This window comes from Sceloporus undulatus, chromosome 1, assembly GCF_019175285.1.
Source record: "Sceloporus undulatus isolate JIND9_A2432 ecotype Alabama chromosome 1, SceUnd_v1.1, whole genome shotgun sequence".
NCBI classification, from domain to species: Eukaryota; Metazoa; Chordata; class Lepidosauria; order Squamata; family Phrynosomatidae; genus Sceloporus; species Sceloporus undulatus.
Genome location: NC_056522.1, coordinates 315,946,920 through 315,974,201, shown reverse-complemented (window position 1 = coordinate 315,974,201; position 27,282 = coordinate 315,946,920). Strand labels below are relative to the sequence as shown.

Sequence of the window (27,282 nt, the reverse complement as noted above, 5' to 3'; positions counted from 1 at the left end):
AGCTCAATAAAGCAACAACACTGTTATAGGAACTGCCACATCAGCAGCGTCAGTTCACTGAGAGTAAAAAAAGAAGCCAGCTGGAGGGCAGTATGTATTTTTCCTCTATTAATCTACTCCCTTTGGAACAGTGGCAAAAGATGGGGAAAGGGGAGGCAAAAGGGAGAAATGACTGCTTCCAAGGACTTCCAGAAATAAATTTGCTGAATTGCTTTTGCTATTTGCAAGAAAAAAATATTAACACAAAGCATGTGTCACAGCATACTTCATCCATATTCAAGTAAAGAAGTAATTTATCCATGCATTTCAGAACAAGCTTTAGCTTACACAGTACAGTCTGTGAAACCCTATACTTCGTTAAACCATATACTGGCATTTTAAATTCATTGGATAGCCAGGAAACAAGTAGTATAATGCCTACATATATACTTTTTAACAGTACAAGCCTATTTAATAACCCTAAGCCAATATACACCAACCAATTTGCTCCAAATGAATGCTATACAGTATAGTGGCCTCTTCACACAGTCAGTTCTGTTGGGATAAAACCTCTGAACTCACTGCAACCTCTTGCGTTGCCTACATCACAGGTGTTGAAAACAATCAAAATTGCTACTGTTTTTTTTAATCTATGTGATAACTTCTTTAAACTGAAGAGTTTTTGCTTTTAACTACAGTCTAAGTAAACCCTCTGCCCAGTCCAAGTGCATATGCCACCTCCCCCTGACACCTTCAACAACTAAATGGCAAAGAAGACAGGAAATTGGCATATATAACTAGCTATTTCCTAACATTCTGAAGTTCAGCAGTCATAAGGATTTTTACTCAGAATCAAAAACAAGCCCTGAAACCAGATTTATATGATACTCCTTGGAGGCACACTGTCAGACACTATGCTTTTTCTTTAGTCCACTGCACTTAATTTACAAACTACTCAATTTCCCTGGATAGACAAACATCTTAAAATATTTGCTTTCAATGAAAACACACAAAAAATGTAAGAGCTGGAAATTTGGGGAAATGGCTCAGGCAGATTAACAATGCTCACTCTAATTTTGCCAGTAGCATTTTGATATCCCCACACCACTCCCTAAAACATCAGGCAAGTAATTAGTTTTCAGTGAGACTGACACATACACATACATTACCATGCATAACTCACAAGGAATACTGTGTCAATATTTATGAAGCTGTGACCTTCTCTCATATCATAGTGGATTATGGTAAGGGCACAATCACTTCTTGTGATTACATTTTCCCCTCCAGTTGGAAAAGGATATGTTTTTTGCTGCTGTTCAGATAAACATTTTTTCCTGCTAGATCTTTTTTTCCCCTTGGCATTTCTGCCTGACACAGTGTTTTGTGGATATTGCCCAATGTCCTAGAATTGGGGTTGTGTGAAGTCTGCTGGATCCGATTCAAATATACTATGGGCTATAGAGTTTGGACTATTATGCAAACTGCCTGGTGGCCATTTGGTTTCTATTCCACAGTCTGTTTTGCAACCACCCATCCAGATTCCTGTGAGGAAAGGGAGGCTATAGATAAAATCAGATAAATCACCATTATTCTATGATATGGAAACCCTGGTGAAAGCATGATTGTTCCATGACCATTTCATTCCTGGGCCTGGTGGATAATATTTGTCTTTTTCATATGTATTGTGCTAAGGTCACATTGTATCCTGAGCAGTGTGGTACTATAAGTGAACTATCATGCTGTACTGCAGAATTGCTGGTTCCAGCAAATGCTCACTTCTCTCAGAAGGTATTTTACAAAAACTATAGAAAGTGCATGCCATGGGCCTACTATAGGAGAAGTCAAACAGAAACAAGGAAGGGTAAGGAGGGAGAGCATCATCCTATGTCTTTTAGACAGCCAGCTACTACACCTTGATTTAGTGTTACTTTATTCATACTCTGGAGTACTGTGGAAAGATTAAACCTTGATGGTCATACAGGAATAAGGGTTGTACACAGAGAATGTGGTACATTTTGAGGGGATCCAGGTAAGATGAGATGTGAACAGTAAAGCAAGGTGTGCATTGGTGTGTCTTAATAAATCAGATATATATTTGAAACCATCGGAAGAACAAAGTAAGCAGAACTCAGGATTGTGGGTTCTCAAGTGTATTTTCAGTACATTTTGGAGCAGCACATTTAAAGAAATGTTTTAACAATGACTAGAATAAGATTAGGGTCAGTCTTCTGTAGTGGTTTGAGTGTTGGGCAATGATTTTATGTTTGAATCCCTGATCAGCCAAGGGCTGCACTCTCTCAGCCTCAGAGGAAGACAATGGAAAAATCCTCCAAAAAGGTCTTGCCAAGAAAATCCTATGACAGGGTAAACATTAGTCAGAGTAGACTTGAAGGCACATAACAGCAGCAAGATTAATATTAGAAAGGCTCAACTTGTAGAAGCTCAATTTGTTTGACACCTGAAAGATATTCTGAAGGTTATTTCTTTAAGCAATTGAAAAGACAGTCAAGGGATAGAGATGTATGAAGAATATAGGCTCAGGTGGTGCACAAATAGCAGAAAGATTCAGAAGTTGTGAGAGAAGGAAAGAATGGATAGGAGATGAGACAGTCTGAGATCAGTGGAGATTAACTTCCTCCAAATTTCCCATGTGATAGTTTCCCATCTTGTTCCACATTTATATGAATCTGCAGTGCCCATAACTACCAGAAGCAGAAGGAAGAGAAGTACCATCTGGTCAGTAGATGGATCATATGGTTATTTGGAAAGTTCTGGAATCAACCGGATAAAGATGGATATCTACTAGGATATTTGCAAAGGTGTTGATCTGTAAGTATCACCTTTCAAGTACTGGGCCTGTGTGTGCTCGCTGCTTTGGTTTGTTACAGTGAAAAGCAAAACTGTACAGCAGCACCACCAGAATTAGATACTGCTAGTAAAGAACATAACAGTGAAATAATTATTTGTTGCTCTTTTTTACCCTTCACATGTATACTTGTGATCCAACTGAATCACTGAAAGTGTTAAATGTGTAAAGAGGCGAATGATCTAAAAATCTAGTAATTAGTCCCAACAGAAATAGATCCAATGAATCAACAGAACTAAAATACTAAACTACAAAGTCCCACGGTATTCCTGTTCACATAAATCTCATACAGTGCGGCTGTGCCATACGTGGGTGTACTATAGGCAGCTTTAACCTTACGCGGAAGGTTAAGCTGCCAGAAGTAAAATGGTGTGCACCCCCATTAAAACAAATGGAGTTTGAGCATACACATTTTCCCCCATATGTGGAGTGTGTGTCTCAGGAATGGATCCCCCACATATGGGGAGGGACCACTGTATTTGCACAGGAGAAGGCAACTGCAGTATTTTGTTGCAACTGCATATTTTGTATTACACATTTTAGAATTTTATTGCAGGATCTCCTAAGTTCAGTGCTTTCACTTGGAATGTTTGGTGGAAGGCAAGATCTGTAATAATTTCCTGCTGATTAATATGTTACATATATTATCTCACAGTTCCATCCATATCATATTTATTTTGCATCCAATTTTTCACAATTTACATTTCTGTGATAAAATTACATTTTAATATTTTTAACTCAGTAGATAGTGAATTTTCCTTTTAATTATGTGTAGTAATGTATCAGCTTGCAACCCTGCATATTGAAACAGTTTAGTTGCAAACTTCGGGGCTGTACACACAGCCCTGAAGGGGCGGCCTGGAGACGCCCCTGTTACAGCCAGATCCGGGCCTCGGCAACCGCAGCCCCGATCTGACCTCTCTGACCCTTGCAGGGCTCAAAAAGGAGCCACAAAAAGTGGCTCCATTTTGCACTCTGCAAAGGGCAAGATAGCTGTGTTGCTGCGGCTTGCAGGTGCACCTTCGGTGCTGTGTTGTTTGTATGCAGCGCCAGAGGAATGCCGTGATGCCATGTAGTATCACGCCACCCTGGGGGCACAGCCGGGGCATGCGTCATGGAGATGCTATGCCCCAACTCCGCTCCCAAGCTGGCCCAAGTGGCCAGGCTGCACAGCTCCAAAGTCCTCTATAATTTAGCCATCTCTGTTATCATGTTTTGAGAAACCCTTAGATAGTCTCTTCCTTCTCCTTAAAATGTAAGAAAATGTAATTTTTCACACAAGCTGAAAAAAAGTTACATTCTGCTGTTGTTGATACTGGTAACTACTGAATCCATATAACAGTGCGATGCAGCAGCTAAAAAGGCCAATGCAATTTTAGGCTGCATCAATAGCAGTGTAGGGTCTTCATCAAGGGAAGTAATAGTCCCACTCTATTCTGCTCTGGTTAGGCCTCACCTGGAATATTGTGTCCAGTTCTGGGCTTGTATTGAATGCGGGACATCCAAGTCTTTGGCATCATACTAGGTCCAAGAAGACCAACAACCTGCTTACTGCGACTGGATGTCCCTACATATTATATGATATACCTTACAAGGCTGCAATACTAGTTTTCCATGACCATTGATGAAGACGCATAGTTGAAACGCATTTGGTCTCTGTTTGTTCACTTTGCAATTGTAATGGGTGTACTGTGCTATCCCTTTTAATTTTCTACTGAGAGGTGCAAAGGAATTTATCTGCCATTGTACTGGCATTTTGTATGTTTGACACCTCCTTATGTTCTGTTATACTGTTTGAGATTTGCAGTTTTCAAGCCTAGTACTGACTGGCAACACTAGCCTTGTGTTTGTTAGGGTGTGGCTTACAGGCCAGCACAAGCCTGTGTGTTTATAGGATTGCATATACTTTATGCTTTTTATTTCCTTTTAGTATCTCATAGCAACATTGTTTTAATAAAATTAGTGTTTCCTTTTTTCATCCCCCCTAGACTTTTTGTCCATACATAGTTCTGGGCACCACCATTTAAAAAGGATGTTGAGAAACTGAAGCATGTCCAAAGGAGGGTGACCAAAATGGTGAAGGGTCTGGAAACCATGTCCTATGAGGAACAACTTAGGGAGCTGGGGATGTTTAGCCTGGAGAAGAGAAGGTTAAGAGGTGATATGATAGCCCTGTTTAAATATTTGAAGGGATGCCATATTGAAGAGGGAGCAAGCTTGTTTTCTGCTGCTCCAGAGAACAGGACCCGGAACAATGGATGCAAGCTACAGCAAAAGAGATTCCACCTCAACATTAGGAAGAACTTCCTGACAGTAAAGGCTGTCCGACAGTGGAACAAACTCCCTCGGAGTGTAGTGGAGTCTCCTTCCTTGGAGGTCTTTAAGCAGAGGCTGGATGGTCATCTGTCAGGGATGCTTTGATTTAGATTTTCTGCATAGCAGGGGGTTGGACTGGATGGCCCTTGCGGTCTCTTCCAACTCTATGATTCTAAGTGCCAATAAGACAAGACACAAATGGAAGGGGACTACTGATTCGTATGTATAGAAGATCATAATAGGTCACTGAAACAATACACTCTGATAACAATTCTGTTTTCCCAAGTGAAGTGCACACTGTACATGTACACATCACTTGGGAAACTGCTCAGAATAAGAGATGTGATCATCCTCCTTTTATAATGTATCACACAAGACATGATTGTTATTTACTGCATCATTGTGCTAGCAGATCAGAAGATGTAAAGGACAATGTGTCATGCCTTCCCTCTGTTTCTTTTATGAACAATGATTCATAGCCTCTCTATACTTTTGTCTCTCCAAGGTACAACCACGCATAAAAAGACTTAACTGAACTTGTACATTTATTCATTTCCATCACAGCAAATAGTATGTTCATGCAAACTCATTTCCATCAAAGCTGCAACATTACATTTTGTAAAGAGCGCAAACGCAAGGCTCTAGCTAGCCCATCTACCAACCAAAGATCATTTCCAGAAAGCCTTACACCCAAGCATTCTCATTCTCCCCTTTGTCCAATAATCTGTGTAATAAATATCAGTGAGATTCTTGGAAACAAAAACCTGAACTCAGCACTGATGCCAGTATTGAATGTGCACTGTCTAAATCAACGATTTCCAAAATGGGTGGTATGTTACCCCTCGGGGTTAGAAAAAGGGGAAGGACAAAGTGGGGAGTGAGGTTGCTGAAACCTTTTTCAGAGTCCCTTAAAACCAGTGTATAACCTTGCTGATCTCTTTGTGGTGTGGGGTCTTCAGCTTTTTGCCTGCCCATTTCAGGTCACTCTCTTAGCCACATATTTTGCTAGTAGTGGCACTGATGGTTGGGAAACTCTTGAAAGACTTGGGCACAGGGCATCACTTCAGTGGCTCAGAGCAGTTCCATCTTGGGACAGACTGACTGACTTGAGTGAGGAACTGGAGTACATGGTAGCTGGGGAGAAGTGGCAGCAAAAAGGAGCTTTAAAATTTGGGACCCTGCTTAAACTTTGTGAGCTTTGCTAGGATTTGGCTGGCCTGTTGGAACTGCACTACTGCTCTTGCTTTCTTTTGTCAAACAGGCCAAGAAAAGAGATAGCAGAAGAAACAATGTTTGTGTGTGATGAAGACATGTCTTTGGGGAAGGACGTGGAGGAGTATCTGGGGTCGATACTTGGAAAGAGTCCTTCGCTTTGGAGCAGCTCCTGTAGTTAAAATCACTCCCTTTTCCATCCATGCCAGTCTCAAGTCCAGAGAATGTGGCCACTGTAAATACTCTATCCACATTCAAGATGTGCCCTCTCTAAACTGATGAAGAAGGATTGAGAGTCCTTTAACATCTACATGAAACCACTGGGAGAAGTATGCCAGAGTTTTGGGGCATGGTGTCACTAGTATGCCGACGGCATCTAACTCTATTTCTCCTTCCTATCTGATTCCAAGGAAGCTGTGTCATATTGAATCAGTTTCTGTTGTCAGTAATGGGCTGGATGAGGGCAAACAAATTGAAACTTAATCCAGACGCAATAGAGGAGCTCCTGGTCAGTCAAAAGACTGATCAGGAAAAGTGACTCTGACTGTGATGGATGGGGTTCAGATTACCTGAAATCTTGCAGCTTGTGTGTTCTCCTGGACTTAACTCTAAGCCTTGGATGCCCAGGTTTCAGCAGTGGCCAGGGACATATTTGCACATTTTAAAACAAGTTCCTTGAGACATCAAATAGGGCTAAGGTGATGCATGCCTTGCTTATAACCTGCTTGGACTACTCAACACACTCTATGTGGGGCTGCCTTTGGAAACTGTTTGGAAACTACACTAAGTTCAAAACACAGCAGCCACAATACTGATTGGGGCCATATAACTCCCTTGGTGAAACAGTTTCACTGGCTACTGGTTCATTTCCAGGCACAATTCAAAGTGCTGGTCATGTCCTATAAAGCTCTTGAACAGCTTAGGTCCAGACTATCTGAAAGACTATCTCATACAAATTACAAGAACTCTGATCTTTAGGGAAAGCTTTTCTTTTTGGTCCCGACCCCATCATAGTCTTATTTGGTGAGGACATGAAAGAGAGCCTTCTCAGTGGCTGCTCCCACCCTCTGGAACAACCTTTGTGTCTGGCTCCTTCCCCACTTTTCTTTTACAGGCAGGCAAAAAACTTTTTGATTCAGCAGGCTTTTAATATGTAACCACACCAGGAAGGTTATTTTATTAGGGGTGGGGGTTATTTTTTTAAACCCTTTGTACTGTATGTTTTAAAATAATTTTTATTGTTTTGTGACCATTTTAATTGTTTTTAAAATTGCACTGTAGATTTTGACTGATTTCTTTATGTGAGCTGCCTTGGGTCATATCTAGAGTAAAGACAGAATATAAATAAAATAAATAATGATAAAATACAACTCTTAGCATTCTTGACTACTGGTTATGCTGACTTCCAACTCTATTATTCTATGAAACTTACAAACTCAAACATCTGAAGGGCACTAGGTAGCCAATCACTGATCTAAGGTATATGGCTACTAGATGTGCTAACAAGCTCCCTGGTATCAAGTAACAATCACCCTGACACCAACTCCAAAAATCCCAAAGCAATCCACCTTATAACTGTGTCATAATTAGAAAACAATACATTATCTAAATGAAGAGTGGATTACTTAAGAAAAAAATCAAGCCATATGTTATATTAATAAGGAATACAAGCACATGGGAAAGTTTCCATATGGGAAACACATTTCCATATGGTATATACTTCAGAGAAAAAGGCCAAGAGAAGCATCCCCACCCCATCCCCCACACAGAGTACACTGCCCTGCCTAGCCTTTTTTTGGTTATTTTTATTGCTATCTACTTGACTTCTAGAAGAACCGAGCAGTGCTCCTCCACTGTTTCATCCCAACTGTGCTCTTTGTGGGAAGATAAATTAACTAGCAAAGATAGAAAGATTCAATATGGAAAACAACACTGGACCTTTTGTTTCTTGACTGTTTTTGTTGTTTTAGTTATTTGGTACCAAGCTGGCTTTAGATAACCCTATAAATAAGAGAACTCCTTGAGGCCCAGTCATCATCAGCCCTGCACAGGTCCCACAAACTCATAGCCAGTCTCCTTCCTTAGAAGTCTTTAAACAGAGGCTGGATGGTCATCTGTCGGGGATACTTTGATTTAGATTTCCTGCATGGCAGGGGATTGGACTGGATGGCCCTTGTGGTCTCTTCCAACTCTATGATTCTATGATTTTTTGACTGAATCAATCCATCTATAATGTAGTCTTCCTCTTTTCCTACTGTCTTCAGATTTACATATCATTACTGTCATTTTCAGTGAGTTGTGTCACCTCATGAGATGTCCACAGTACAACAGCCTTTCTCTTCTTTGCATATATCCCTTAAGCCATCTTATTTTTCTAAATCCATCTTTTTGTTTTTATGGGCCATTAAGTTGGCTTTGACTTATGTCAACCCTATAAATGAGAGACCTCCAAGACATCCTGTTATTAACAGTTTAGATCTTGCCAACTCAGAGCCATGGCTTCCTTTCTTTACTGACTCAATCCACTTCTAAGGTTGCCTTCATCTTCCTATTGCCTTCCATTCTACTGAGCATTATTGTCTTTTCCAGCAGATCATGGTATGTTCAAAGTCCAAAGTCCAATAGCCTCAGTTTAGACATTTTGGCTTCGAGTGAGAGTTCATACTAGACTTGCCCACAGATCTATTTAGTTCTCTTTATTTGCAGTCCAAGGTTGCCATAGAACTCTCCCTTAGCACCACGTTTCAAATAAGTTAATTTTCTTCCTGTTCCTTTTCTTCACTGCCCAGCTTTCAAAAACACAGAAATAAAAAATACTACAGTATGGATAATTCTGACTTTGGTATTGACTTCTATAGCTTTATAGAAAATATATCTATATCTCTTCAAATTGTCATCTAGTGCCTTCATAGATGTCCTTCCAAATTTTAATCTTCTTCTGATTTCTTGACCACAGTCTCCAATTTGATTAATGACTCACAGAAAGTATAGAAAACTCTTAACTATTTTTATGTTTTCACCATCCACATTTAAGTTGAATTTACATTTTTATACTGCTTCACAGTGAACTCAGCACTCTCTAGATGGTTTACAGCCTGTAAACCAATTGCCCCCAACAAGCTGGGTGTTCATTTTACCGACCATTTAACTGACACAAGTCTGAGTCAACCTGGAGCCCCCTAGGATCGAACTCACAATGTGTGGCTGCAGTATTAGCATTTAACCACTGCACTACCAGGACTCCTTAAATCACATGCGGTTATTTTTGTTTTCTTAATATTCATTTATAACCCTTTTGTACAGTCGGCCCTCCTTATACGCGGATTTGCCATGCGTGGATTTGAGCATAGGCGCATGGCAAATCTGGGGAAATTGTCCCCAATGGTGGCGCACGTGCACTTGCACCGCCATTGGGGACAAAAGTCCCTCTCCTCTCCTCCTCCCTCCCTCCCTATCGACCTATCTACCTACCCTCTCTCCCTCCCCCTTCCCCTCTCTGCTTACCCGCTCTGTCGCTGCACCGCCTCCGCCTCCTCCGCCGCCATGGTTCAAGGCTGCACCCGGCTCTTTCACGGTGGCGTCGGCAAGGAGGACGAAGCTTGGCCCCGTCCTCCCCGCTGCTGCAGAAGAAGGGCCGGGGGCAGCCTGGAGGCCTCTTGGCCTCCAACCTGCCCCCGGCCCTTGAACCGCGGTGGCGGAGGACAAAGCTAGGCCCCATCCTCCTCACCGCTGCGAAAGAAGGGCCGGGGGCAGCCTGGAAGTCTCTTGGCCTCCAAGCTGCCCCCAGTCCTTAAACCGTGGAGGCGGCGAGGATGTGGGAGGCGGCAGCGCGGTGACGGAGCAGGTAAGCAGGAAGGAGGGGAGGAGAGGGACTTTTGTCCCCAATGGTGGCGCGCATACACACGCACCACCATTGGGGACAAATGAGACTTGAGCATACGCGGATTTTGGCATACACGGGGGGGGTGGTCCGGAACGGATCCCCCACATATACCAAGGGCCTACTGTACTTTATTAGTTTTGTTACCTTTCATTAGTAGTCATTTTAAGTCCATACTATTAATTTCTGCCAGTAATATGGAGTCATTTGCGTATCTTAATCGTTGATATTCTTCCCTCGTATTTTCACACTTCCTCCTTCCAAGTCCAATCCTGCCTCTATATATATTCTATATATGAAATTGCTAAACACTTTAATATGTTGAGACGAAGTTGCTTGGTAGCAGGAGAAATGGAAGGCGAAACTGGTAGAGGATATCTCAATGAAAATGGGAGTGGTACATTATGTACCAGTAAGTCTTGCTGTACTGCATGGAAGGAAGCAGTGCAAACCACTTCTGAATGTCTTAAATGCTCTATGATGTGACTTGACTTGATTATGGCTATCAAAAAAATAAAAATTAAAATTAAAAAAACTCACCACCATCAGTAGTGTCATGAGGGAGGTGTGGAGGGTGTGGACCGCACTGGGTGACACCGCTGAAGGAGGGATGACACCTGGTGAGTGTCCCTCACATCCCTGCCACATGCCACAGTGTGCAGCAGGGAGGGAGAGGGCACGGCGTCCCCCAGTCTCTGTCCCATGTGGCTTTACAGTGAGCCTGCTCCATATGTGGGCTCCTTATAGGCAGCTTTCAGCATATGTTGAAGCCACCCAGGAAATGGCAAATGCCTGGCGTGTGTACACAGCTGCGCGGCGAGCACGAGCCCCATTGTATCCAATGGGGCTCGTGAATGGTGTGCGCGGCCGCAGGGTGCATGCGCGGCCACACAGCAAGCATGACCCCCATTGGATATAATGGGGCTCAAGCATGCACATTTTCTGCTTTATGTGTGGGGGGTTCTGGAACGGATCCCCCGTGTAAAGCAAGGGCCCACTGTACTCTGAAATAAAGCCACGTGTAGCAGGAAGTTGGGAGAGGGCCTTTTGGGTCCTTCCTGAAGTCCCAACCCCACTTGACACCTTGGTGTGCGATGCCACTGATCACCACACACACACACACACACACACAAAATATCTAAGAAAAACATGTCTATGACAAAAAATATTTTGTGCTGAAATTTATAGTGAGGTTTTGTAACTGAGGGGCTGTATAGATTGGGAGAAAGGATCAGCCAGAGGCCACCCCTTTCTCCCCCGGATGGAGGCCGCAGCAGACAAACGTTGCAGCCTCCGTGAGGCCTAAAAAGAACCCACTCCTGACAGGTTCTTTTTGCACTGTGCAAGGGGCGCCATTGCACACAACAATGGCATCCATGCTGCGCTGTTTAGGCACGGTGTCACATGGACATCATTGTTGCGCGTCCCATACAGACGGGGGTGTACAATCACGGCAAAGCCCTGGTCTGTACTGGGCCTCAATTTTTCAGCCTCAGCTTTCTTTAAATATTTATTTTCAGTTGCTGCTTCTGTGCCCAAGGACATCTGCTTTTTGTTTCCTATCTTGCTGTTGCATGAATTACAGGACGCCTCCCCTCCACATTCTTCTCAGATTACAAGGGAACTAAAGAAGTAGCTATTGAAAACCAAAAGTGAACTGTGAAAGGAGAAGATTCCTGATTTTGTATTTGTACAACTCAACCCTGTATGTTTCTACTTAGAAGTAAGCTCCAAGGGGAAATAGTCAGTAGTGGCTTGGTGCTACTGCAAAGTAATTCCACTCATGCAAGGACAGGAATTTTCACTATCCTTGCATGTCCTTTACCTCTTTTAGCCTGTTCTGCCCCATATTCGAGGCATCAATATGCCATATTTTCCATGGGATCCCTAAACCATCAAAAACAGCTTTTTGGAGGGCATGAGGGCTAATCATGGTGGGTGGGAAATATCTGGATGCAAACCTTGCACAAGCAGAAGAACTGTCTGCTAGAACAAGGTCACCACCAGATATAATCAACTTTATGAGAGCTTATTCCCAGGTAAGTGCACCTGGGGTTGCAAGCTTTGTGCACAAAGTGTTTTTCAGTCTTTGTTTTGTTATCAAGGTTGTCATCCCAACAAGAGGTTAAGTCCCCCATAGGCAGTCACCAAACTGTAACTACTAATGAACTCAAAATATTCCTAGCACATTTGAAAGGAACAGAAACAAAATATTTAGATGAACCAAAGAAATGCACTTGGCCCATATGGAGAGAACCAAAACTGCCATGAAAAGTGTTTACTGCTAAAAGGATTAACTGGCACTTTTATTTCAGTGATTACTTTCAGCTGTAAAGTCTAGCCCTTTGAGAAGAAGAGAGGTAGTAAAACATCTTATTGCATCGAAATGAACTCAAAGTTCAAGCTTTGCTGGAATTTGGGGCTGAACATATGACAATTGAGAGCACACCACCTTGTTTATAGCACTGTCAAATGAGCTTTACTCAAAGTTCTGACTTTTAGGCAAACATCGGCTGCATCAGATACAGTCTGAAATAGTAGTAAGCACACCCGGCTAGTATCAAGAACTCAAATGGGGAGGGGGGATTTCATTAGGCTGGCTTGAGGTTTTTTGCCTGAGAGAAAACATACAACTAAGAACATATTTTGAAGAGAGAGGCCTTTTCTAACTAGGACACACTTCCTCTGAAAGATGAAGAGGAAAATATGTAGGAGAGGGCTTTTTATAAACAGGAAAAACTTAAGATGGAATAAAGGTAAATGGGCCCAATTTCACCATGTTCTGGTACTCTTCTTGAGCTGCTTTAGGTTCAATAGAGGACTTTTTCTGGTCAGGAAAGCTTTCCAGCAGAGATAAAACTAAAAGAGACAATTTGATCATGTTTTGGGCCAAGGAAAAACAAACAAGCTAGCCAAGAAAAAAATCATGTTTAGGAAAAGTTATCCTTTGGGTCTAAAACAGCCCCCCTCCGCAGGGACATGGTAAAACTGTCCTCCACATCTATAGAAGGCAATTTTCAGGCATTTAAATAATGCTTTAAAAATTTCAGGGATTGGGGGGCATGAGTGCAGTTCTTCAAAGTCCTATAGAGACCTAATGGGGCCTACCATCCTCTTGTCCACACTGTTTATCCAGTCTCTGGGGGTTCTATTACCTTTAATTTCTTGTAGTTACCATTAGCTGCACATGTAAAATGAGTCAATCTATTTTGATCATTCTCTGTTTCTACAGAATGCTAGAAAATTGAACAAGTGCAGTCTGAAATATTCTTATTTATGAATACTCTAACACACAAAATTACTGATTTTGTGCGTATGTGTGTGAGCTCTGAATTAGTGTGTGCGCGAGTGAATGAGAGAGAGAGAGAGAGAGAATTGGCTCAGTGCTAGGGAATCCTAGGAATTGTAGTTGATTGTGGCACCACAACTCTCTGACAGAGAAGGCTTAATGTCTCACAAAACTACAATTCCCAGGATTCCCTAGCATTGAACCAGGGCAGTTAAAGCAGTCTCAAACTGGATTATTTCTGTAAGGTGTTTTTGACCTTTGGGACGTTTGATCCATGAGCCACATTTTCTCCACTTATGCTCTACCACAGTATACAAATACATAAAATCTGCTAAACTGTTAAATTCCATCAGCAACCTTATAGGTACCTCAGAGGACAGAATATGTTATTTTCTTTAAAAACTAATTAGAAACAAAAGCAAGAGTGTCCTGGAACTACTCTCTGTTTTACCTAGATCAGGTTAGATATCATACTGTCATTGCCTTCTTTCCATGTGGTTGCTTTCTTTATGTATTTTAAATCCAGTACTCCTACTCCTTAAATCAATACTTAACATGTGACAATCCTAAAAAAGGCCAACATAGACTAATTTCTATGCATTCAAAAGTAAAGAAAGGAAAGCTTCAGAGTGCTGAAGCAATGTGAGCACAAAAAACAAAGACCAGGGCAGCTTAGAATAGCTTGTTCTTTCATATTTCCTTAAGGATGACTTTTACCATATGTTTTTTTACACTGGATGTTTGTGTTCATTCTTGAATTTCTGCTCCCCAGATCTTTGATGTGGTTAGGGGGGGGGGGAAGGATCAGAAAAGAAAAAATAGTTAAAAATAAATAAATGTGTGGATACAAACTACTCTTCTGTACATTGTAAAACTGAGATGGAATGTGTTGAATTGGTGCCTTTAACGGGAATTGGTGCCTTTAAGGAGATGGAGGAAGAGATGTTATATGTACTTCAGGTGAATGCGACGGTCAGGAGAGCCTGTTATCAGCTTCGGCTGATATGCCAGCTGCGCCCTCTTCTGGAAGTAAGGGATCTCGAGACTGTTGTGCATGCACTGGTAACCTCCCGCCTTGACTTCTGTAATGCGCTCTACATGGGGCTACCCTTGTGCCTGGTTCGGAAACTACAGCTGGTTCAAAACATGGCAGCCAGGCTTGTGTCAGGAACATCTAGAAGGGACCATATCACTCCAGTTCTGAGGTCCCTCCACTGGCTGCCTATTGGTTTCCGGGCCCAGTACAAGGTGTTGGTTATTACCTTTAAAGCCCTATATAGCTTGGGTCCAAGCTATCTCAGAGACCGCCTCTTCCCATACAATCCTCCCTGCACCCTCCGGTCCTCTGGGAGGAACTTGTTGCAGCCTCAAAAATCGAGGCTTGCGGCGACCTCCCAGAGGGCTTTTTCTGTTGTCGCCCCCAGGCTCTGGAACGGCCTGCCAGATGAGATCCGACAATTAACATCTTTGGACAGCTTCAAAAAGGCTGTCAAGACGGATCTCTTCAGGCAGGCCTTCCCAGACTGAAATATCCCGGCCTCAGGATCTTAGGATCTCCCCCCTCCTCAGTAATGTCTCCAAAGCCCCCTTTTCTTTTCTTTAGAACTGAAGTTGCAGTGGTTTATTGGTTGGTATTATTCTGTTTAATTTATTGTTGTTTTAACTAGTTATTGTGGTTTTAAATTAGATATGCAGTTTAATAACTTTTTAAGGGGGGAGGGAAATATATTGTTTTTATGCTGTATGTCATTTTAATGTTGTAAACCGCCTGGATAGGTTCGCCACAGGGCGGTATATAAATAAAAATTTATTATTATTATTACTCCTGTACATGTAACTGCTGGCAATTAGTTTAGCATGATTTATTTTATATTCTGAATACTTTCTGAAATGAATAAAAACCTTTTTTTTAAAAAAAGATCTGCTTAAGGAATGAATGGTTGGACTTTTTGCTTTCCACTGCAAGTTTACACTGTTGTTTTAATAGTTATTTAAAATTTAGCTTATGACTGCAGTTTCAAAATGGTGTTGCATGTTGGGAGGAGGAGACAACATACACCTACCTTCTACTCTCCAGAGGACGGCCATCACTAGAAATACTGCGTGGAATGTTGGCTGCTCGCTCTGGAGGAGGCATTTTCCCTTCACCTTTCCCTGAGGCAATCCTTGTGGTAACAGGACTTTGCATCTGAGATGGCATTTGTTGTACATGTGACCCCTGCCCCTTGTTAGCATTTCGCTGCCATTTGTTGTTATTTCTGAAAGGGAACTTGAACTCATAGGGAACGCCACCATCATTCATTTTGTATTCCATCACTGGCATGCGATGAGTTTCTGAAAAACTTCTGAAAGATAAAAAAGAGAGGATAAGGCAACAGGGAACTATGGAAGGAAAGTTAGTCACACTACATCATAGTATCACAAGAATGGGACTATTTTCAAACGCCATTTCTGTGTATGAACAAGGCTCGTGAATCATATACAGATTGAGTACCCCTTTATCTAGAATTCTGAAATACCGTATATACTCATGTTAAGTCGACCTCAGTAAAGTTGAGGGCAGTTTTTTGGATCCAAATTCATGGATTTTGATATGACCTGTGGATATGTCGAGGGGCAAACACTGGAGGATGTTACAAAAGATCTAAGGGGGGGGGGAACAAAGCAGACAACTGCCCTCCCTATATCTCCCTCTCTGAACCTCTCCCAAGCATCAGTCTCGGCATGGAAAAGGGGAAACAAACCTTGGGGCATGTGCGCGCGCACACACACACACACACACACACACACACACACTTCCCCTTACCAGAAACATCTCCAAGGCTCATAGCTTGCAAAAAGGAGGATAGACTCCGCCTTTTTGCAAGGACTCCAAGGTTCAGGGCTTGCAAAAATAGAGGACATACCTTTCTCTCTCTCTGCTTTTCACCCCCAGGACTCCAAGGCTGAAGGCTTGCAAAAATAGAGGACAGACCTTTCTCTCTTTCTGCTTTTCACCCCCAGGACTCCAAGGTTCAGGGCTTGCAAAAATAGAGGCCATACCTTTCTCTCTCTCTGCTTTTCACCCCCAGGACTTCCAAGGATCAGGGCTTGCAAAAATAGAGGACATACCTTTCTCTCTCTCTGCTTTTCACCCCCAGGACTTCCAGGCAAAACGGGGTACAAGCCAGGGCATACTTTCTGTGTGTTCCTTTCCTCAGCAGCAGCTTGTTAGCTCTGGCTGCGCAGAAAGGCAGAGAGGGAAACAGACACACACACGCACATACACACAGGGAGAGAGGATAGCGGGCGCCGGGGCTTCAAACAGGGAGCCGTTACAAGGCTACAGAGAAAGGTGGGCACTTCTTCTTTCAAGAAATTTATTAGCATTAATTCATTGCCCCTTACATAAGTCTACCCATGCTTTTGGAGTTCATTTTGGGGCATAATTTTTTTTACTTATAGTTGAGTATGAGTATATACTCAACTATACTTCAAAATCCAAAATTGTCCACATGGGTGGCTGAGATAGTGGCATCTTTGCTTGCTGATAGTTCAGTGTACACAAACTTTGCTTCATGTGCAAAATTATTAAATATATGATGTATAAATTTACCTTTAGGCTATGTGAAGAAGGTGTATATGATACATAAATTAATGTCATGTTTAGACTTGGGCCCCATCTCGGTGATATCTCATGTATATGCCAGTGGCATCATTAAGCAGAGTGCGGTGGTGTGACCTGCACTGGGTAACACCCCAGAAAAGGGGTGAAACCCAGTTGGGCCTCCCCCTCGTGCTGTCCCATGTGAACGTTCTGTGGTGGTGGCAGCTCTTTGACAGCATCTTCACTGCCAACCTGCTCAATGACTACATGACTGACATCCTGGGGAGGCCGTGTGTGTTGCACCAGGAAGCCCTGCCTCCCACACTAGATGATACCAAGCACAAGGATGCCACTGGTATATGCAAATATTCCAAAATCTCAAAAAACAAAAAACCCTGAAATCAAAAGCACTTCTCATCTCAAGCACTTTAGATAAGGGATATTCAACCTGTAATTTCCTACGGTTTCTCAAAACAGTTCTACTTTCTATCCCAATTTATCATATTTGAAATGGAAATCTTACCATGATGAATGTATTTTCCACCATTAAAAGTGGTGACTAAATGGCTTTTTGACAAAGTAAAAGCAATGTGGTGGAATGCGTAGAGATATCAGTGACATTACACAGTAACATTCTCATGTGGCTGACAGATATAAGGTTTACTAATATCCTAAACTAAAGGGACACTGTAATCACTTCCAGTTCCATCTTAATGCCCAAATTAATGTAGATGGGAGTTACCTTTTTATGTAAAGCCAACTAAGAGGTGAAGCAAGCAGCCATGAAGGAGTGATCTCTGGCAGCTCTGGCTGCAACTGCTCCTGGACTATGGTGACCACATGGCCCGCTCCCAAAGATGGCTGCTGCCGTGGTCTCAAATAGGTCTTTGACAGGAGTGGATTAAATACACACCCTTCTTCGGTGGCTTAAAGCCTCCTTAGGCAGCCTCGGAGAGACGTCCGGCCACTTTGGGGGCATGCGTTGTCTAAAAGCCACGCTTCCAAAGCGACTGGAAGTCACTCTACTTGGCCAGTCTGTTTCGGGCCTACAATAACTACAGACTCTATTAAGAGCCTGTAGAGTCTAAAATGTGCATTATATGTATCTGAACTGGAAATTAACTTTTCCAGCTAGACTGCTATTTATTTGAAGGGCTTAAAGTGCATCTGTATGATTTGAGGAACAAAGTCAACACCAAATACTAACTCATTCATTGTTCAACCTCTTCCATACCTTCGTGGCGTACAATCTTCATGAGGTGGAATAATGACAACCTTCACAGTAACAGAAGTTCGTAGGAGATCTATCATTTGCTCATGACTTAGAGTAGCAACAGCCACTGTGCAAATTTCCACTAATCTGCTGCCTTGCCGTAATCCAGCCTGCCAAGCGTAGCCATAGGGTTCAACATCAGCAACAATTCCTTCATAATTTACATGGAAACCAAGCTGGCCTAGTCCATTTCGACGTAAAGTCATTTCCACTGACTCGCAGCCCTTTGTCACAAGCTGAGAATTAGGGCGGGGGGAGAATTTGGGAATATAATCAAAATAGTTTAGCATAATGAATCATATTCATTACCCAAAATAAATGGGATAGCTTTTTAAAACAAAACATGAAGCAAGAGGAAACAATGAATTACTTATTTTTAAAATACTCTTATATATATGTTCACTCTAACTAGTTTCCTAATGCATAAAAATTGCCAGTAGTTTGTTTTTATATATTATGACCAGCTGTACTCCAATAAAAAAACTTAAAATATTATGTTATAGAAACCTTAAGGAAAGCAACATACAGTGGACCCTTGTTATACGCTGGAATTTGGTTCCAAGATCCCCCGTGTATAACAAAATCCATGTATGCTCAAGACCCATTAAATATAATGACATAGCAAAATGGTATCCCTGATAAAAAATGGAAAATCATGGTTTGATATTTGAAATTTATACTTTTTTTGAACATTTTCAAACCGTGTATGCTTGAATCCGTGTATAAAAAATCCGTGTATAAGAAGGGCTGACTATTGAATTCTCTGGGAGGAGTTACATACCCTCTGTTTCACATGAAACATAGGATGCATGCACACTGCAGAAATAATCCAGTTTGACACCACTTGTGGCTCAATACTATGGAATTCTGGGATTTTTTGTTTGTTGTGGCACCAGAGCTCTCTGACAGAGAAGGCTAAATGGCTCATAAAACTACAATTCCATAGCATTGAGCCATGGCAGTTAAAGATGTTTCAATGGATTATTTGTACAGCGTGTATGCAGCCACATTCTTATTCTATTGCCTATTTGTATCCCTATTCCAAAGGGATCCTTTTAACAATATTTTAAATGCAATGAACAGAAAATACAGCTCTCCTTTCATGGTTATTTGATGAGGTGCATAAGAATTTTTTAGCATCAATCTCTAGATATAGTAGACACTAAAATTGTAATATTGAAAGGTTTCACTGAACAAGGAATAGTCAGCAAGTCATTTCCTTGTCCTAATCAGCTTTGGGAAGATGGGAAGAGGATTAGAAAAATCACGTAGCACCATGGCAACAGAAATTCTTATTTCACTACAGTGGTTCCTCCACATTTGCTGGGGTTAGGGGTGAAGGACCCTTGTGAATGTGGAAAAACCACAAATAAAAAAAACACTATCCACCTTTCTAAGAATCTCCCGATCCTCCAGTGTAACTCTATGGTCAACATCTGCTAGAGGTTGATCACAGAATCATGCTGGGGAACCTACAAATGCCTAGATAAATTTTTCTAGGAATGTCTAGGTTCTTCAGCTATGGTCTACTTCTGCAGTTACTTTGGAGGACGCAGAGATTCTTAGAGAGAACATATTAATCAAAACCACAAATAATCAAATCTAGAAAAGCCAAAGCTGCAAATGTGGGGGGGGGGGGGGGGTGAACTGTAGTCTTCTATTGGAATCCAAAACTACATCCTACCCATTTCTGTCTGTTTCCATGGTAGTTATTTCAATTTACTTATTCCTGAAAATGAGAATTAAATATTGACATAGAGAGAGAGAGAGAGAGAGAGAGAGAGAGAGTCTTACCTCCAGCCTTTTGACAATGTCTTTGATATCTTCAGGGTTTCTGAAACTTTCTACAGAAACACATTCACCCCTTTCATAGAAAATTTTGACACTTGTATCTGTTGACGTCCACCCTATTACATCTCTACAAGAACAATTGAACACAACACTCTTTGTATCTTGTTCAATGATAACAACAAATTCATTAGAAATGCCAAGGAGACAGTCTATATCTATGCCCTTGCTGTAGTCTTTAGCATAGAGACTCCAAATAACAGCACCAGAACTGTGGAGTTCTACTCCTGGATGAGGTTTGGACTTTTCTTTCTTCTTAGAGGCCAGTGAGATGAAGGGGAATTTGCCAGATGGATCAATTGGTGTATTTGTGACATTCTTTTCTGCCAAATCTTTCAAGTATTCCTGACGGGTTCGGGTGGCCATGGCACGGAACTTCTCCGATTTATGAGCTGCATTCTCAGCATTGATCACTTTAGCTAGTAAAAAATCCCTGAATACATTTGATTTGGGGAATGTGATGCCTTTAGGTATTGGTGGTCCAAAAGATGGCACATCTCTGGATCTTGTAACAGCAACACTACAAAATAACAAAGGAAACATGAACTGATGTTATTATTTATTGCATGCCAAGGAATTATATATTTTAGGATGTTATATGCAATTATTAATGTATTACTCAAGTTTATTTTTCAGCAGGAGCTTAGTAATCAAGAAACTTTCTACTACCTTCTTTCAAAATTAAACTGAATTCAAATGTTTCTACAGTTAGCAAGTGTTTCTAAACAAGCAGTATGACAATAATATGGGTAACTACAATAATATACAATAAAATATAAAGTTAGAAACAAATACATTGGACCCCCCCCATTCCAGACCCCCAACATAAGGGGGAAAGGGCGTATGTTTGCACCCCATTGAAAATAATGGGGTGTGAACCTGTGATGTGGTCGGTGCGTGTGCCTTGAGCGCACGCACCATTGTTCCCCCCCCCCATATGGAAGCCACATATGGTGCACTCGTGTATGGCATGGGTGCACTGTACAAGGGAAGAAAAACACAAAAATACACATTAAAAATGACCAAATAAATTATATTATGATACATTATAAATAATTATAATAAATTTTAAAATCAGCTTAATAACCGAAGGTCACCAAAGGTATTACCTGCCAGGTCTCTCCCAGCAGGAAGATCCAGAGTCTGAGAACAGTTCCTTGTAGGTTTTTAAATCAGGTGATACAAACTCACTCTTTCTTTTTTTGAAAGACAACTATTTTATTAGCTTCACTACTGCAAAATGTGATGGCTTGACAAGAGCATATTACATTACTGCTCCAGGATCTTCACACATTTCCTATTATATTTCAGGGATTTGTAAAAATGACATTTAAAAATATGCGGAGTTCTAAATGATGTAGATCCTGAATACTTTAACAGTGTAAGAGAAATGGGACCTAAAAAGCTGAAAGAAGGGGAACATGAGAGGTGCAGTTTTACATCAGGGAAAGACTTAGTCCCAAATTTTTTGTCACTTGGTTAGCTAGGCAAAGGGATAAAGGTTACAATGAAAAGGCAAGTATCACAGGTACACCAGTTTTCCCTTTGTTTTTTGTGGGTTTTTCGGGCTATGTGGTCATGTTCTAGAAGAGTTTATTCCTGACGTTTTGCCAGCATCTGTGGCTGGCATCTTCAGAGAATGTTGGCATAGAAGAGAGCTGTGTATGTTTGTATGTATGTATATACACACACACACACGTGACCCTGGGTAGGCAGGAATGATTTCCATGTTAATCTGTGTATTGTTCAGTTGTTGATGCCAGGGCCTCAGGGTGCCAATGTATCACTCACACACTGATACACCAATGACCTGTACCGGTAGAACATCACACATACAACTGTGTGGCTGATCAATGGGGCAGCCATACAATGGGATGGCATGTGGGTGGACAGGGGAGGTACTTGGAGGTTGCATGCAGTGTGTTTGTGCAACAGTGTGCATGAAAGGTGGAAAGGCAACAAAATAAATTACCCAGCGGCAAGGCTGCCATTTGGTGTTCAGCCCGCCTTGGAAGCAGGCTGTGTGGACCAGTGGGCTTTCAACCTGCTTATGGAAAAAGTAGGATCGAGCTGCTTTTTCCTGCCTGTCTGATCTGGCCCTACGTCTCTAGTTATCTTGCAACCCTCCCTATAAACCCTGGATTCCAGACATGTTGTGATGATTTGTTCCAATTAAGAACAAGGTAGCTGGCCAAAGAAGAACAGAAAACATATCCACTATCTCTTCAATCCAGGTCAAAGGTCTTATCTCATACAATAGTGAAATTGCGATCTAAGTTCATCACATGAGGAACAAATGACTCACATAAGCTATCAAGAGCAATTTGGTATCTTACTTCTTAGAGGAAAAAATGAAGCCTTCTGGTCTTTTATTCCTATGTGTGGTGTGCTATTTGTATGAATTAAACTATATGTCCTAGATTTTTCCCAGCAGGGGAAATGCACAGTCCCCTTTCATAAACACATTGCCTTCTTTCCCCTTTAAAACACTCCCTCCAAAAAAAAAAACAAAAAACAAAAAACAAAACAAAAAACACACAAATACAAAAACAAAAAAAGTGTTGGGTCTGGGGGCCAATTTGATCTCTTTGGAACCTTCTGTAGGACACACACAGAATGGTTAAACACTGAAATACAACACCAAAAGTAGACAATATTTTTTATGGGAAAAATATACAGATATTTCTCAATGTGAATGGTTGCTGCTGGAGGGTTCCAGAAGAGGCAATTCATAGAATCATAGAATTGTAGAGTTGGAAGAGACCGCAAGGGCCATCCAGTCCAACCCCCTGCCATGCAGGAAATCTCAATCAAAGCATCCCTGACAGATGGCCATACAGCCTCTGCTTAAAGAAGGAGACTCCACTACACTCCGAGGAAGGAGTGTGTTCCACTGTCGACAGCCCTCACTGTCAGGAAGTTCCTCCTAATGTTCAGGTGAAATCTTTTTCTGGAGCTTGCATCCTTGTTCTGGTACTGTTCTCTGGAGCAGCAGAAAACAAGCTTGCTCCCTCCTCAATATGACATCCCTTCAAATATTTAAACAGGCTATCACATCACCTCTTAACCTTCTCTTCTCCAGGCTAAACATCCCAGCTCCCTAAGTCGTTCCTCAGAGGACATGGTTTCAGACCCTTCACCATTTTAGTCGCCTTCCTTTGAAAACACTCAGTTTCTCAATGTCCTTTTTAATTGTGGTGCCCAGAACTGGACACAATATTCCAGGTGGGGCTGACCAAGGCAGAATATAGTGGCACTATTACTTCTCTTGATCTAGACACTATACTTTTATGATGCAGCCTAAAATTGCATTGTTCTTTGCTGCCACAGCAACATGTTGACTCATGTTCAACCTATGGTCTACTTGGACTCCTAGATCCCTTTCACACTTAGTTTCATTCAGCCAGGTGTCCCCCCTCCTATTCCATGCATTTTATTTTTCCGGCCTAAGTGCAGTAGTACCTTACATTTCTCTGTGTTGAATTTCATTTTGTTAGCTTTGGCCAGCTTTCTAGTCTATTCAGGTCATTTGATCCTGTCCTCTGGAGTATTAGCTATTCCTCCTAATTTGGTGTCATCTGCAGATTTGCTAAGTATGCCCCCAATTCTGTCATCCAAGTCATTGGTATTATGTTGAATAGCACTGGCCCCTGACAGAGCCCTTGGGACCCCACTGGTCATTCTCTTCAGGATGAAAAGGGCCATTGGGAGCACCCTTTGGGTTGGCCTGTCAACCAATTACAAATCCACGCAACAGTTCCCTTGTCTAGCCCACATTTTACAGCTTGTTTGCAAGAATGTCATGGGAAACCTTGTCAAAGGCCTTACTGAATGAAATACGATACAGTGGTACCCCGGGATACGAAATCACCGTGTTACGAAAATTTCCGGATCGAAAAAATTAGATGGAAAAAAACTGTTCTGGGTTACGTTTTTTTTTTCGGCTTCGAAAATTTTTTTTGGTGCTTTTCGGCGCTTTTTTTCGCACGAAATCGCGGCTTCCAGCGCTACGGCTATGGCTTTTTCGGGTTGCGAAATCTTTGGGTTACGAACGGCGCCGCGGAACAAATTAAATTCGTAACCCGGGGTACCACTGTCATCCACAGCATTCCCTTCATCTACTCTCTTCTTGCCAGACAAAGTGTGGTCTGGAGAAATTTGTGGTCTGGAAAACCAGTCTTGCTGCTGCATATAGCCACCCTTTGCGTTTCCAGCTATAGGAGACAACTGCTATGAAGCTGGTGCATTTTGTTAGGCTTTCAACTTGCTGAACTTTTAACTTTTTCAAGTTCACGCTAAAAATACGCAGTTAACTCATGCTAGGATTATAAGCAGTCTGGTAGAAAACTCACCCAGGTATTTTTGTAGCAAATTTGCTCTTGCTGGATTTTAAGTATCTAATTCGCATGTTACCATTTCCCCCATGAAAGAAAGAAGGTTTTCAGTCTATCAAGTACTCGATATAACTGTACTCAAAATTATTTTATTAAAAATTAACCAAACACATCTTAGATACTATAAGCTGATTGTCAGCTCAGTAACACTACCTGTAACAGACGTTATCAGTACAAGGATTGTGCACTCGGACGATAACAAAGACATGCTGAAAGTGAGAGCGAATATTCTTTGGGCTGAATGGTTCTGCTCCAGGTTCTTGGAAAACTATTGTCACAATATCATTCCCAATATGTCGTTTCCTTAACAGCTGTGTGGGTAAAGACAAGAAATCTGAGAAATTTGGGCAACATTATACTATTCTTGCAGCATACTGTTCATTATTCCAGTTAATTAATGTTTTTCAATTTTAATCACAAATCTCTGAAGACTTTTTCCATTCGAAACTGTTCCAGCATTAACATGCAATATATCAGAGCAAGTAAATGAGAAATTTGCCAATATCTGACATGTTGAAACAAACTACTAATGTCTTGCACCTCCTGTTTCCATAACAAAAGGTTCAGATCTATTTTCATATAAAGAATTATCTTGCTACAGGTTAGATTTTTGTTTCTAAAATCAAATTTATACTAGTATAATTTATGTTATTATGGTGTTTCTATTTTCTTTCAGTCATTATAAAATGCTAGTGCTACTAAATGTATTTTCTTATTTGACAATGGCAGTATTAAGAAGCAAATTATTTTTGTGTTTTTTCATTCATCCTGTTTGTTTCAAAAAAGTTTCCTATGGGGACGAGAAGTCCAAACATTTTTACAATGATTAGCATTAGGTATGGCTGCTATCTGATATAAATAGTGACTGTGACTCAAAGTAGTTAAATTTTAAATGAGATCAACATTTGAGCAAACTCAATCAAACATGTTAACTCTATGAATTAACAAAACACACTGAAGAAATAATCCAGTTTGAGACTGTTTTAACTGCCATGGCTCAATCCTAGGAAATCCTGGGAATTGTAGTTTATTGTGGCACCACAGCTCTCTGAGGCAGCTAAATGTCTCACAAAACTACACTTCCCAGAATTCCCTAGCACTGAGCCAGGGCAGTTAAAGCGGTTTCAAACTGAATTATTTCTGCAGTGTGTTTTGGACCCCAGACACCAATTCCTAATACTGTATGTAACAACTAATCTGCATTTTTTAAATTTCAGCTCAAAAATGATTAGTGAAATTTTAAACCAAGAAAATGAAACTAAAACAGTGATGCATTTTGGTAAAATATATAATAACTTCTCAAGGTAGACCCTGTACATGATCATTAGTTCAACACCCTTACATCTGCAGAAAAATATGATAGCTTGAATCCATAGGACTGAATCCAAAATTATCTTTCTGCTCAAAGAAAGTTTCTCCCATTCATAGAAGAGTAGCTTCTGACTTCGTGGAAAAGCAGCATGAGAGGAAAGTGACTCAAAATCTAGAAAAGATATTATCCAGTCTTTTGCTCAAGACTTTATATAAGTTCTTTTGAGCTTTTTAAATGTCCCCTTAGGTTATTTACTACAGTCCATATCTTCCTTTGTCACTTTTTTGGCATAATATAAAACAATCCACAATAAATTGTTGTACTGCATTGCAAAGGGTTTCAGTAAGAGTTCATTAAAAATAACACTAAAATATATTTTGCATTCCAGTCATAGTATTTGTGTGGCAACCAAGACATATTTCTCAGGTTTTACTTATATATATGTTCTCGATGAGTCAATGTCCTGGTTAATACAATTGGCCTAAATCTGCTGTGTGGCTGATAACCCACCTATAGTGTCAAACACCTAGTTGTCTGGAGCAGGTTTTTAGGGCAGGTGGGGGTAGCAGGTCACCACTGAATCCTGAGTGGTGGTAGTGATGGTCATAACTGAACGTTGTTGAGAAGAGAACTCTAACAGTATCTGAGAGAAACAATGTGAGACACACAAATTGTCTACAGTGTGCATCAGGACCACTTTACAAAAGCTCATTCATGAGGAGGTCTGGTATGGGTAATTCTTCCCACTGAAAATCTATAGAGGATCAGAAAGCCCACTTCACAATGCAGGATTTGTGGTTTTGGTGCACATGTAGTTTTTTTAAATCATGCTACAGCAGTGCCACCCTAAATTGAATAGAAGAATGAAACCAGAATATCGTCCAAGTATCGTTGCAGGAAACACACAAGATTCCCCTAGAGCAGGGGTAGGCAACTATCAGGGTTCAAGGCCTGCAACAGGCCCTATGGAGACCATGGAAGGCCACTGTGGGACTTTGGGGTTTTTTCCCCCTCCCACTGCAGTAGCTAATTAGTGAAAATATGTGTCTCTATATGCCAGATTTTCCCATTTGTGGCAATATGTTCTTGAAATAATTTTACCAGAACTACCCCCAACAGTCCAACAATCTCAAACACCTTTTATATCACTGAGGAAAATGTGTACCTACTCCCTACTGAAGTATAATTCTCCCACAAAAACAACTATGTTGTCTCATCTTGGCAATCTAATGCTTCATGTCTTGGAAATGAGAATATGATTTTAAAAAAGCATCAGGTACCCTAAACTTTAATGAAGATGTTTGTTCTTTACTGAGTGATGACTAAA

The 27,282-nt window shown here is 41.2% G+C and overlaps 1 protein-coding gene across 4 annotated transcripts in view; it reads right to left on the bottom strand.

Annotated features, from left to right (window-relative positions):
- The window catches only part of SIPA1L1 (signal induced proliferation associated 1 like 1), a 244,171-nt gene that overhangs the window by 48,705 nt on the left and 168,184 nt on the right, over positions 1-27,282 (bottom strand). For all 4 annotated transcript variants that reach the window (XM_042453490.1, XM_042453517.1, XM_042453499.1 and 1 more), the window contains 4 exons: positions 24,797-24,954; positions 20,196-20,769; positions 18,363-18,637; positions 15,606-15,887 (listed from right to left, as the gene is read on the bottom strand). In XM_042453490.1, coding sequence (XP_042309424.1) covers positions 15,606-15,887; positions 18,363-18,637; positions 20,196-20,769; positions 24,797-24,954 — 1,289 coding nt within the window. The remainder of the gene's footprint in view (positions 1-15,605; positions 15,888-18,362; positions 18,638-20,195; positions 20,770-24,796; positions 24,955-27,282) is intronic.